Source organism: Nicotiana attenuata, chromosome 2 (assembly GCF_001879085.1).
Source record: "Nicotiana attenuata strain UT chromosome 2, NIATTr2, whole genome shotgun sequence".
NCBI lineage: Eukaryota > Viridiplantae > Streptophyta > Magnoliopsida > Solanales > Solanaceae > Nicotiana > Nicotiana attenuata.
The window spans coordinates 42,371,031-42,382,963 of NC_031990.1; the positions used below are offsets into that span (position 1 = coordinate 42,371,031).

The window sequence follows — 11,933 nt, forward strand, 5'->3', positions numbered from 1 at the left end:
AATGAGGTAAGGATTTTATACAGGTGAAATCCAACTTTGATTTTTAAAGTCCTAGATATAAGGGTTTCATGCATAATTTAAATAAGGAAAGATTTAATAATTAAATTTTTAGTTAAATTTGAAGTCTTAAATATTAGAAAAATAATTTAATTATAATTTTATCTTATGTGCACTATTTTTTAAGGGTAAAAACGACGAACGATATTTGTGCAGATAAGGTCGCACAAGGATAAATACTTATCACGCAGTATCTATATCAATTCAATAAATACATAACATAGGTTCAATTTTTATAGGGAAGGGACCCCTTAATTTTCGTCGGGCGGAAACTGGTAAAGTCAACAAATGCAAATTAATAGCACACATTTCTATATTGTTTGGTGTGAGTATTTAAGGACTTGGCCCGGCCGCAGCCGCACCAACTTTATTTTAATATCTAAAGCTAAAGTGTGTATTCTTCCTCTTAAGTATCAAAGAGCTATAAAAGAAGAAGAAGAAGAAGATGCAGAAAGTATTTGCAGTGAGGTCCTTAATCTCTTCCTTTGTTAGAAACTCCAAACCACAACAAGCTGCCTTTTCTACTTCCTTACTCTTGGATGATACTCACAAACAGGTCAAACTATTCCTTCTTATCTTCCTTACTTTTGAGGGGGTAACTTGTACCGTTACAAGATTATTTTATCTTCACTTTTCATTCTTTTTCTATGTTAAAAAATAAAGACCTCTAATAGTTTTTTTTGCTTAACTTTTTACAGTTTAAAGAAAGTGTAGCAAAGTTTGCTCAAGAGAATATAGCCCCTTTTGCAGAAAAAATAGACAGAACCAACAGTTTCCCAAAGGTTAAGAATTCATCTTTATTGCTATCTAAGTTTAAATATTTTAATCAAAACATAGTTAATGGAGATTAATTTGACTCCTTGTTTTCACTTCAGGATGTTAACTTGTGGAAATTGATGGGGGACTTTAATTTGCATGGAATAACAGCACCAGGTAAACAAGTCATCATATAATTACACAAATAGTAATTAGTTCCATATAAGCAATGTAGACAAAGGGAATAATAGATCATACCTATCCAATTGAAAGGATATTTAGCGTATAGGAGTATTATATCGTCTGTGGAGTCGTTGAAGAAAATGAAAGACTTAAATTTTATTTATGGCGGCTCATATATGATAAAGTTTCTCAAAGTATAAGGTAGGGGTCATAAATTCCTACTTTACTTTGTCCCTTTATTTTAGTACTAATATCTATCGATGTGCGTTGCACGTTAATAATAACACGTGATGATTTAAATATTTATTTGTATGAAGGAACAATAAAATTTAATTAATTAGAGAAATTTTATGTATAATAATACAACAATTATCTAAATGCCGAAAAATATTACTTACATTAGCATAATACATGAATTTAAAATAAAAGGACATCATCAAAACTTATACAAATGATCAATTTTGTCATGTTTAGATAATTATGTATTATAGTTTAAAAGTATTTAATGTGATGGTATCTTAACCAACACTTTTTTGTGGACAATATTTTTTGTATATGTTTCCTCCTAATGCTTTGGTTGCTCTACCTTAACCATAACTTTTGTTGTCGATCTTGATATGCCTCTTGAAACATACAGTTATTCATGTAAGAAAATATATTGTGGTAAATATAATCCAATATTTAGGATGTTTGGCCTTGTATTTTTTTTATTATATTTGCAAAACATAAACATACTAAAATTATTTTCACACAAATTTAAAAGGATAGTCCTTAGTTTCGAAAGATGAAAGTTGAATTCAGGGATAAGTTATACTTAGAAGCACATTGACCAGTATCATAATTTTTTGCATGTACGGTATTATTGTCAAAAAATATATATACCATGTGTGTGCTATTATATAAGCTATTCGGCGTATCTAAGTTTTTCAGTAGTATGACAGACAATTTTTTCTTCAATCAACATATATAAAATGGAAGATCAAGATATGCCTCTTGAAACATACAGTTATTCATGTAAGAAATAATAAACTTGACAACAAACATGTATGGTAGAAGGTCATTTGGTATTGAAGTATTTAAGTGTTCTTCTTGGTAGTAATTATTAGTATTATTTTCTGCTGAGTCAAAAACAAAAAAACTTTTTGTTTTATTTTAAAATTTTGCAATCAACATTTTACTTAGTCGATCAACATATTCACTTCTACTAGCTAAGATATCCTTTTAATTCTATTATTATGATTTGCACAAATAGCATTTTAATCTAATGATAGAAATATTTCTCTTATTAAATGCACTACTATTACCATTGGGATTGATAACCAAGTGTTCAAGAAGACCCAAATCATCTTTTATTGGATGCTCTTCTTCGTTTCCGACACGAAGCAAGAAGACACTGAATATTGGATCTGTTGTTACTTTATATTTCTTGTTAATTGAATCTTTTTCATTTGAGGCCAGAAGTATAACCTTGCCAAGCTAGCTTTTACAGCCTCTTCTTTTGTCGATTTTGGAACTATTGGTAGTACTTGACATAAATTATCTCCCAAACCATTAAATTTCCATCGTACGGTTCATTAATATCCAATATATCTCTAGAACTCCAAGCAATTATTTCGATCGTTTGACACTTAGCCATAAGTGTTTCATCCCATATTATCAATTTTGCTTTCCTTATAAATTTAGCATCATTGCCCTGCTTTCATATATTTGAGATGGTTGTTTATGTTTTTTGAAGAGTATATCAAATCTAAAGTGGGTGGTCTCACAATAAAATTATTGTTGGTACACCACTTGCTATTATTGCTAACAGTGTCATGCCTCTTGATATGATATTTGCAAGTAATGCATGACATAGAAATATTATTTCGATTCTGCCGGAGGCATCTAGAAAGAATAATCCCGTTATAGCAGAGTCGATTCTTTATAATATAATTTTGAAAGCTTGTTCTTTTTTAGGATTTAGCTTTGATTGTGCTTCTTCAGACACTTGTATAGCATTTTGATTCTTAATTATATATTAATATTTTTACTTTGTGTTCTAATGCTCTTTTTATGGAATAAATTTATGTACCCTAAGATTTTGTAACTTGAATAAGAATGTTAGTCATATGATGAATTTAAAAAATAATTGAATTGGATTCTCTTGCTATATAAAATTAAAAGATTTAATTATTTGATTTTAAAATAAAAAATAATTTATTTTATGCATATTCAGATCTTAATATTAGTTCATCTCTTATTTTGAATATTTAATCTTAATTATAGTTTTATCCACCATAAATTTTATTTTCAAAGAGTAAAATATTGATATGACATTTCACTTTTAGACCTTTATGTCTGTAGAATCATTAGTGGTATTGACTCTTACGAACCATTTTCTTTCTCTTTCTCACACATTTATATTCTTAAAAATTTTCTTACTTGTTGTTTAATAATTGGGTATTTTTTTAATATTACACGAAAAATTGTTTAAAACATATATTATTTGAGTAGAAAAATAGTTCAAATATAATATAAAAATATATTATCGTGGGGGTCTTTTTTCCCCTCAATTTCAATTTTTTATGCGGTCCATTTAATAATTTTTTCTTTTTGGTATTGGACATTATGGAGTGATAATGTATCGCCAATACGGAGAATTCTGATGAAATTGATTTTATTAAGCCTTCATACATATTCTTAGTGAGTATTTAATAGACCAAATTTTATTAGTTTTAAATATTAAAAATTAGCATAGAAGGTATTGTAGTCCAAAAAATAAGTTATTGCAGTTATGTCTTTTCCCAATGAGTTCTTCTGTTTAATATTTTAGGGCTACTTTGGTATATTAATATTATATTTATGTTTTTATAATAATATGGGCTCTCTTTTTTCTAAACGGATTTGGACAATATAATACATTCTCAAATTAAATTAGTAATAGGACATTATAATAATTTTCAAATTAAAATAGTAATAGAAATTTTTAAGAAGTATATCCTAAAAGTAATAGATTACATGACTAAAGATATTTACTTGTTCAATTTTATATGAATTTGACAGCCCGAAAGTAATTATACTAATAGGATTCCTAACGTGTAGTATTATGTCCTAAAACTAATAGGATTATAACGCTAATTTCTAGAATACCGGTAATGTCCTTTTATTATGAGTTATTATACTTAATATTATAAGGTTATTTTTGTAAACCGACAAGTTAGGTTACTTATCATTAGGACATGACATTAGCTTGGAGTCACGATGTAATTTGTAAGAATTTTTTATTTACTTACTATATTTCAAAACGCATGAAATTAGAAATAAGTAAGGATAGATTAATCTCGGTATGTGCATTGTTTATGTACCCCATCAATAACTATTCAGAGTTGAAAACTCACATAAATTTTACATTAAACAACATGTTTGATTTATGAGATGAAAAGTAAATAAAATTTTCTGTAAATGTTAAATATTGATTCTATTTAAATAATTAAAGATAGAAATAAAATAAAATATTTTTAAGACTAATTTTAATTAAAATCGACATAAAATGCAACTACAACTTTTATGAAGGAACTGTATGTTGTTCAAAGGAAAAAAAATCCTTCAATTTCTAATATAAATAAAGAAGGTAAAATATATATACTATTATTCAATTTTAAAACGTTGAGTCAAAGTGGACTCTTGCTTATAATCTTTCGATTTTTTTTAACTCCAAATTTTTTCGAAGCCTTTCCATACGAATTTAGACCATTCTCTCTTTATTCTTCCAATACAAGGTTAAATTTCATAATTTTCATTTATGAATCTTACCTAGTTCAATAAGGAAAGATTTAATAACCAAAATTTAGTTAATTTTAAAGTCCTAGATATTAGTGTGTAGTGTTATGTCCTAAATCTAATAGGATTATAGAGCTAATATCTAGAATTCCGGTTATGTCCTTTTATTATGAGTTATTATACTTAATATTATAAGGTTATTTTTTTATACCGACATTGTATTCATGCTTTTATAATAATAGATTAGATATTCCAGCGTAATGGGTCCTTTTTATTCTCAATTTAGCTAAAAAAAATTGTTAAATTAAGCATATTACTCCCTATGTTTTAATTTATATGACACAGTTTGCTTATCGAAAGTCAAATTGACTAATATATGAAGCTCGATTACATTAGTCCAACTCGATGTTCTAAAATTAAAATTTGTATTTTAAAATTATACGATAAGTACTATAAGTTGTAATTGTTCTCATGTGAATATCATTAAAAAAATATTTTTAAAATGTTGGTTAAATTTCAAAAAGTTTGAATCTCGAAAAGCAAAATGTTTTATCAATCCAAAAAATCCGTCTAAATTGTTCTATATACCTGACCTTTTTATTAGCTGTAGTTTGTAATTAAAGGCAAAACTAAATTTAAAATAGGCTGCCTACACATTGAAGAGGGCGTGAAGCCATCAAATCCGAGGAAGATTTTCAGTATTAGTTAAATTGAAAGTTAAGATCCAAAGATTCTTGATTTTTATTTTTGCATAGTACATGGGGACCCACCCCTAAAAGTAGGACCATTTAATCAATACACGCCTAAATTATTTTAATCCTAATTACATTTAGTCAAAATGGCAAGGCATAGCCGTTTTAGGGGAAGTTATTGAAAAATAGCCAGTGTGTGCAAAATTAGTGAAAAGTAACCACTATTTAATGTGGAGATAAAATTTGGATACCAGTACTCCAGCTGAAACACAAAATGTTTCAGCATAATATGTTGGATTATGGAATTCATGCGCATATATTTCCAGCATATTATGAATTTAAGCACATTAAATAAATAAAATTGAACTCCAACATATTGTGCTGATTTTTTCGGATTTTTAGAGTGTTTTTGCTCACATTTTATTTTTACATGAAAAGATAGCTAAATTTCGATTAATTTTGAAACTATGGCTAATTTCAGTTAGCAGTTGTAAATGTGACTATTTGTGATTTCCCCCCCTTAAATTTACCTTCCTGAGTTAGTTTTAATTAAATTATTTTGATAGTTTTAATAAAATTTACCAATGATTTTCTTCTTAATTGGTAGAGGAATATGGAGGGCTGAATCTTGGTTATTTGTATCACTGCATTGCCTTGGAAGAAATTAGTCGTGCCTCTGGTGCCGTTGCCGTTTCCTATGGTGTTCAATCCAACGTTTGCATTAACCAATTGGTAATACTCCACTATATATGACTCAGGAGTTTTATCTTTTTCCACATAATATTAAGTTTATATTTATAAGAATTTTCACTCTATCAACTGTCACGACCCAATTTCCATACCCGGTCGTGATGGCGCCTCTCGTGAAGACAAGGCCAGCCAACTAACCCAATCCGTTTCTTTAACAATTATTAAACATAAATGTATAGATAAATATAGCTTAACGACAATAATAACCAGTATGTACAACCCAACACAACCCGACCGGGGTGTCACAAGTCACGAGCATCTAAAGAAACCTGAACACAACTACAGGGCCAATATTATACAAAAATAAATTCTGGAATGCTAAAGACAACGTCCGGTGTCGCGAACGCTGGCGGTCACCTTACTCAGCTACAATAGTAATACCTTCAATCAGCTAATAACCCGCTACCGGGTGAATGATACCTGCAACTGCACGCGAGGTGCAGGGAGTAAAGTGAGTACTTCCAACTCAGTGGTAATAAGAGTAAATAATAACTGAGAGGCAAGAAATCACGTAAGAGCACTCCATCATGCTATATAGGACAGTACCACTCTTTGAGAAAACAGTAAAACCGTGAAAATCCTTTAGAAAATATCTGGCTCAGTTTAAAACCTCTTTTGAAAACATCCTTTTCCAACAGTCAAGCAAATGAACACATAATCAGATAGTGCAAGTCCGCACATAAGACAGCCCCTCGGGCACAGCACTCCACAAACAGTTAACACCAGGGCGTCTGGTAATCAGTTCAAGAAGTAGCATGGATGCCAATGATATGAGAGTGCTAAATGTCATGACACGTAGTACAAACAGGAACCAATACATGAATGCAATGCAATGCATATGACCGCTGCGGCGTGCAGCCCGATCCATTTGGGTACCCGCGCTCACTGGGGGTGTGTACAGACTCCGGAGGGGCTCCTACAGCCCAAGCGCAATATCATCATAGTATCGCTGCGGCGTGCAGCCCGATCCATATTCAGTCCAGATCAATGCAAATGAGCCACTCGGGCAATGTCAAGTAATAGCTTTTAACTCAAAATATCAGAAAATGCAATTTAAGTCTTTAAACTTTAGCAATATGACTGCACATTTCAAAACTGTGTTTAACTCAGGATTGAAGTCATTTAACATGCTAAGTGTCATGAAAACAGTGATAACAATCCCTAAAGGATTCAAATAATCGGCACGAAGCCCAAAACATGGCAATCAGCCCAAATCACGATAGCATCAAGTAGGTTTCAGTCAATTACGCAGTAAAATCAACAACCGGGACGGACCAAGTCACAATCCCCAACGGTGCTCTACCCCACGCTCATACCTGGCGTGCAAGTCACCACAATACAGCACTATGATGTGCAAATCCGGGGTTTCAAACCCTCAGGATATCATTTACAAGTATTACTCACCTCGAACCGGCGAAATCTCTAGCCCGCGACGCCTTTGCCCCTCCAATCGGCCTCCACGTGCGTCGAATCTAACCAAAATCAAAGCGAATACATCACACTATGCCAAGGGAACAATACCCAATCGAAAACAATCAAAATATAGCAAAAATCTCGAAACTAGTAAAACCCGAGCCCCGGGCCCACTTCTCGAAAAATTACAAAACTCACATTACCGGATTCCTCGTCTCGCCACGAGTTCATACATACCAAGAACTCCCAAATCCGAGCTCAAATGGCCTATCAAATCTCAATTTAAAATATCAAAAACTCAAGCCCTAGCTTTACCCCTTTTTGAAGAATTTCAACCAATTTCCATGTTAAATCTATCAAAGTTCCATTTATTTAGGCCAAGGGACTTACCTCCAATCACACCTAGTCGAAATCCCCCTTCAATTCCGTCCAATAGCTCCCAAGCTCGCTTAAAAATGGTGGAAATAACATAGGTTTCGCGGAACAAAAATGAATATAAAACCCTTCTGGCTCCAGGGGTTTCCACTTCGGCGGTCCCCACACCCGCTTCCGCGATACCGCTTCTGCGATTTTTGTCCGCTTATGCGGAATTTCATTAAAACTCAAGGGCCGCTTCTGCGACACAAATTTCCGCTTCTGCGGAAGCTCACCTCCTGGCCAAACCCGCTTCTGCGACCGCCTGTCCGCTTCTGCGGACTCGCTTAAGCGAAAAGTGTTCCGCTTCTGCGGAACTGCCCAACTCCACTCCAGACCGCTTTTGCGACCAAGATTACGCTTCTGCGGAACCGCTTATGCGGTCCATTTCCGCAGAAGCGAACATACCAGATACCAGCAAAATCTGCCATTTTCTCAACTTGAATTTCATCCCGATAGCCATCCGAAATCACCCCGAGGCCCCCGGGACCTCAACCAAAAGCACCAACATGTCTCAAAACATCATACGAACTTGCTCCAATCATCAAAACACACCTAACAACACTAAAATCATCAATTCACATCGGATTCAAGCCCAAGTTCTTCAAGAATTTCCGAAATGCACTTTCGATCAAAAACCCGACCAAACGATGTCCGAATGACCTGAAAATTTGCACACATATCCAAAATCACTTAACGAAGCTACAGCAACTCTCGGAATTCCATTCCGACCCTCGGATCAAAATCTCACTTATCAACCGGATTTCGCCAAAATGCTAACTTCGCCAATTCAAGCCTAATTCTACACCGGACCTCCAAAACCAATTCAGATCACGCTCCCAAGTCACAAATCATCTCCCGAAGCTAACCGGAAATCACATCCGAACCTTCGAACTCATAAGTCAACGTCCGGTTGACTTTTCCAATTTAAGCCTTCCTTAAAGAGACTAAGTGTCTCATTTCCTATCCAAACCAATTCAATTCAACTCTAACTCACTCGTTGCTGATAATGAAACATGAAGAAGCAATAAATGAGGAAAACAGGGCGGTAATACCTGATACGACGGGTCGGGTCGTTACATCAACTTAATAGTACGGACATGTTCAAATAGTTGTAGTATACACAGTGACAGGACAATTTGATGACAATTTGTAGGTGAGAAATGGAACTCCTGAGCAGAAGCAAAAGTATTTGCCAAAGGTTGTTGCTATTTCCATTATGTTCAAACTCCTATACACTGTCGTTATATATTTGAATGCATAAAATTATGTTTGTATATAACGCTTGAGTAACGATTTAACGACTTTATTTTGTGAAGCTTATCAGTGGGGATCACATTGGGGCACTAGCCATGAGTGAACCTAATGGTAATTTATTCATTTTAACTGGTAATTTATAGTTAATTATCACCTTGTTTTTCTCATTTACAAGGTGTTTTTGGTTTTGATATTGCTCAGCTGGGTCAGATGTTGTTAGTATGAAGTGTCGAGCGGATGGTGTGGAAGGTGGCTATGTCTTAAATGGGAATAAAATGTGGTGCACCAATGGTCCTGTTGCAAACACTTTGGTACATATCTCTTCAATCTTGAGGAGTTGAAAGTTTATTGTCTTATTCATTATTGTGAAGTTTAATTTCGTGAATCAGATTGTATATGCAAAAACTGATACGACTGCTGGTTCAAAAGGAATTACAGCATTTATCATTGAGAAAGGAATGTCAGGGTATGCACCTCTCACTCATACAAGCTAAGTTGTAAATGATTTATGCATTTTGAATTTTCATATAGAGAGAGTATGCATTTTTGCTGAAAATGCAGATTCTCTACTGCTCAGAAGTTGGACAAGCTCGGGATGAGAGGAAGTGATACGTAAGTTAAATCATAGGATTATAATAGTCAGAATGCAGCATTGGCGAAAACGGTCCAAACATACTCTTAACATGGTGCAAAAATTAAGTGATCAATTGTACTCAAATTTGTAGGTGTGAACTTGTATTTGAGAATTGCTTTGTCCCTAAAGAAAATGTTCTAGGCCAGGAAGGAAAAGGTAAGAATTTATTTAATAATCTCAACATAAACTTTGGCAATGCGGTGTAACTTGACAATTTTGTTTTTTTAAAACTGAACAGGAGTCTATGTTCTGATGTCGGGGCTAGATTTAGAAAGAGTTGTTTTAGCAGCAGGACCTGTTGGAATAATGCAAGCATGTATGGATGTTGTTTTGCCTTACGTTCGACAAAGGGAGCAATTTGGAAAACCAATTGGCGAATATCAACTTATACAGGTATTTTCACTTTATACTATTGTTATTATTATTTCGAGAGTCAAACAATTTTTTCTTCGATTAACAAATATACGATATGGTCACCCTACTCAACCTGATCTGATAGCTGTGGCTGTTAACTCTGTCTTCTTAAAATCCCTTAAAAATGATGCTGACATTTTCCTTGCAGGGAAAACTTGCTGATATGTACACTGCTTTACAATCTTCAAGGTCAGAATTTCCTGGATTTTACAAAGAAAAAAAATAAAGTTTTGGTAGAGAAACTAACAAATTCATGCAAATTTGCAAGCATTATTGAATATGAAACGAATTAAATCAATGTGTTTGTTCATTTGTAGTATATATATTCTTATTCCTATGTCATATCTAGTTGTTTTCCTTGGATATTTCAGAGCATATGTCTATGCTGTTGCAAAGGACTGTGACAATGGAAAGATAGATCCCAAGGTCCTTTGACTCTTTCCCACAGCTATATATTTCCCCTTCTTTTGTCATTTATACATTTTGATTCCCCTTACCAGCAACCTCGCCTAGTGCGGTTTGTATCTCCTATGTGATTTGCAAGCTATTGCACAGTGAACAAGCACCCGAAGGATAGCGGCTGCGGGTTTCCCTGGAAATTTTTCAAAAAAGAAAACTTACCCTCTAAATTATATATTATCAGGATTCTTCAGGGGTCATACTTCTCGCAGCTGAAAGAGCCACTCAAGTTGCTCTTCAGGTGATAAGCTTTCTTAGTAACGTAATTTTCTCTCTACAACTATATAATTTAAATGGAAGTCTAATAATATGCCTAATTGACCAATTGCAGGCTATTCAATGTCTAGGTGGGAATGGATATATAAATGAGTACCCAACTGGACGTCTACTGAGAGATGCCAAAATGTATGAGATTGCAGCAGGGACTAGTGAAATCAGAAGAATTATTATAGGTCGTGAGCTCTTTAAACATCAATAACTCCAAAATTGGTATTAATGGACATGTTTAATCTCTAATAGTAACAAGTTTCGGATTCATATCATATATTGCTGCATATATAATAATTTCCATTGACGGATATGCCTTTTGTCTCGAATAATAACTCCCTTTTTTTGCATATTTTGCTTTATTACTATTGGCTATTCAAGTATAGCCAATCCGAGATGATACTTCGACCAGTAAACAACTCATTTAAGATAAACTTTACAATTTAGCTTAGGTATAAATCTCATATGTTGATTAACAATAGGTAATCTTATGTAAGCCAAGACTCCTCTCCACTGTGTGCCCCTAGGTCTTGGATCTTGTTCGATAAATTTGAAGTTGAGATAAAAGAGTATTTGAAATTGAAAAAAAAAATTATGAAAGTTGAAGTTGTATTTAGCTTGGGAAAAAAGTTAAAATCTTGTGGGTGAGAATATTATTCCACTTGAAATACTCCTCAAATCAGTTTTCAACGTCAAGTTCTTTATTCCAAGTCGGACTTGAAATAATCTACCAAAATTGCAAAACAATCATTACTTTGCAAATAATATTGGGAAATTACCAGTTATGTCCTTTTATAAGTAGCTTATTATAAAAAATGGCCAATTCATAAAATATTGTTAATATTAGCCAATTAGCTATTTATAGCTAAAAATGGTCA

General features: G+C 33.2%; 1 protein-coding gene across 2 annotated transcripts; it reads left to right on the forward strand.

The window, feature by feature from the left end:
• LOC109208055 (2-methylacyl-CoA dehydrogenase, mitochondrial) lies at positions 419 to 11,368 on the forward strand. 2 transcript variants are annotated; one of them, XM_019371066.1, is made up of 15 exons: positions 420 to 613; positions 756 to 839; positions 933 to 990; positions 6,055 to 6,179; positions 9,181 to 9,225; positions 9,344 to 9,392; positions 9,483 to 9,592; positions 9,671 to 9,747; positions 9,843 to 9,893; positions 10,007 to 10,071; positions 10,154 to 10,308; positions 10,478 to 10,518; positions 10,701 to 10,755; positions 10,973 to 11,029; positions 11,120 to 11,368. In XM_019371066.1, exons 1-15 carry the CDS (start codon positions 503 to 505, stop codon positions 11,264 to 11,266), a joined length of 1,230 nt encoding a protein of 409 aa, XP_019226611.1. In that variant the 5' UTR covers positions 420 to 502; the 3' UTR covers positions 11,267 to 11,368. The 2 variants fall into 2 exon arrangements, with proteins under 2 accessions (XP_019226620.1, XP_019226611.1); XM_019371075.1 differs by lacking the exon at positions 9,181 to 9,225 and having other exon boundaries at positions 419 to 613.

Coding starts and splice junctions, on each gene's coding strand:
- LOC109208055 (XM_019371066.1), top strand. CDS start 503: ATGCAGAAAGTATTTGCAGTGAGGTCCTTAATCTCTTCCTTTGTTAGA. Junction 991..6,054: donor GCATGGAATAACAGCACCAG/GTAAACAAGTCA, acceptor CTTAATTGGTAG/AGGAATATGGAGGGCTGAAT. Junction 9,393..9,482: donor AGCCATGAGTGAACCTAATG/GTAATTTATTCA, acceptor GATATTGCTCAG/CTGGGTCAGATGTTGTTAGT.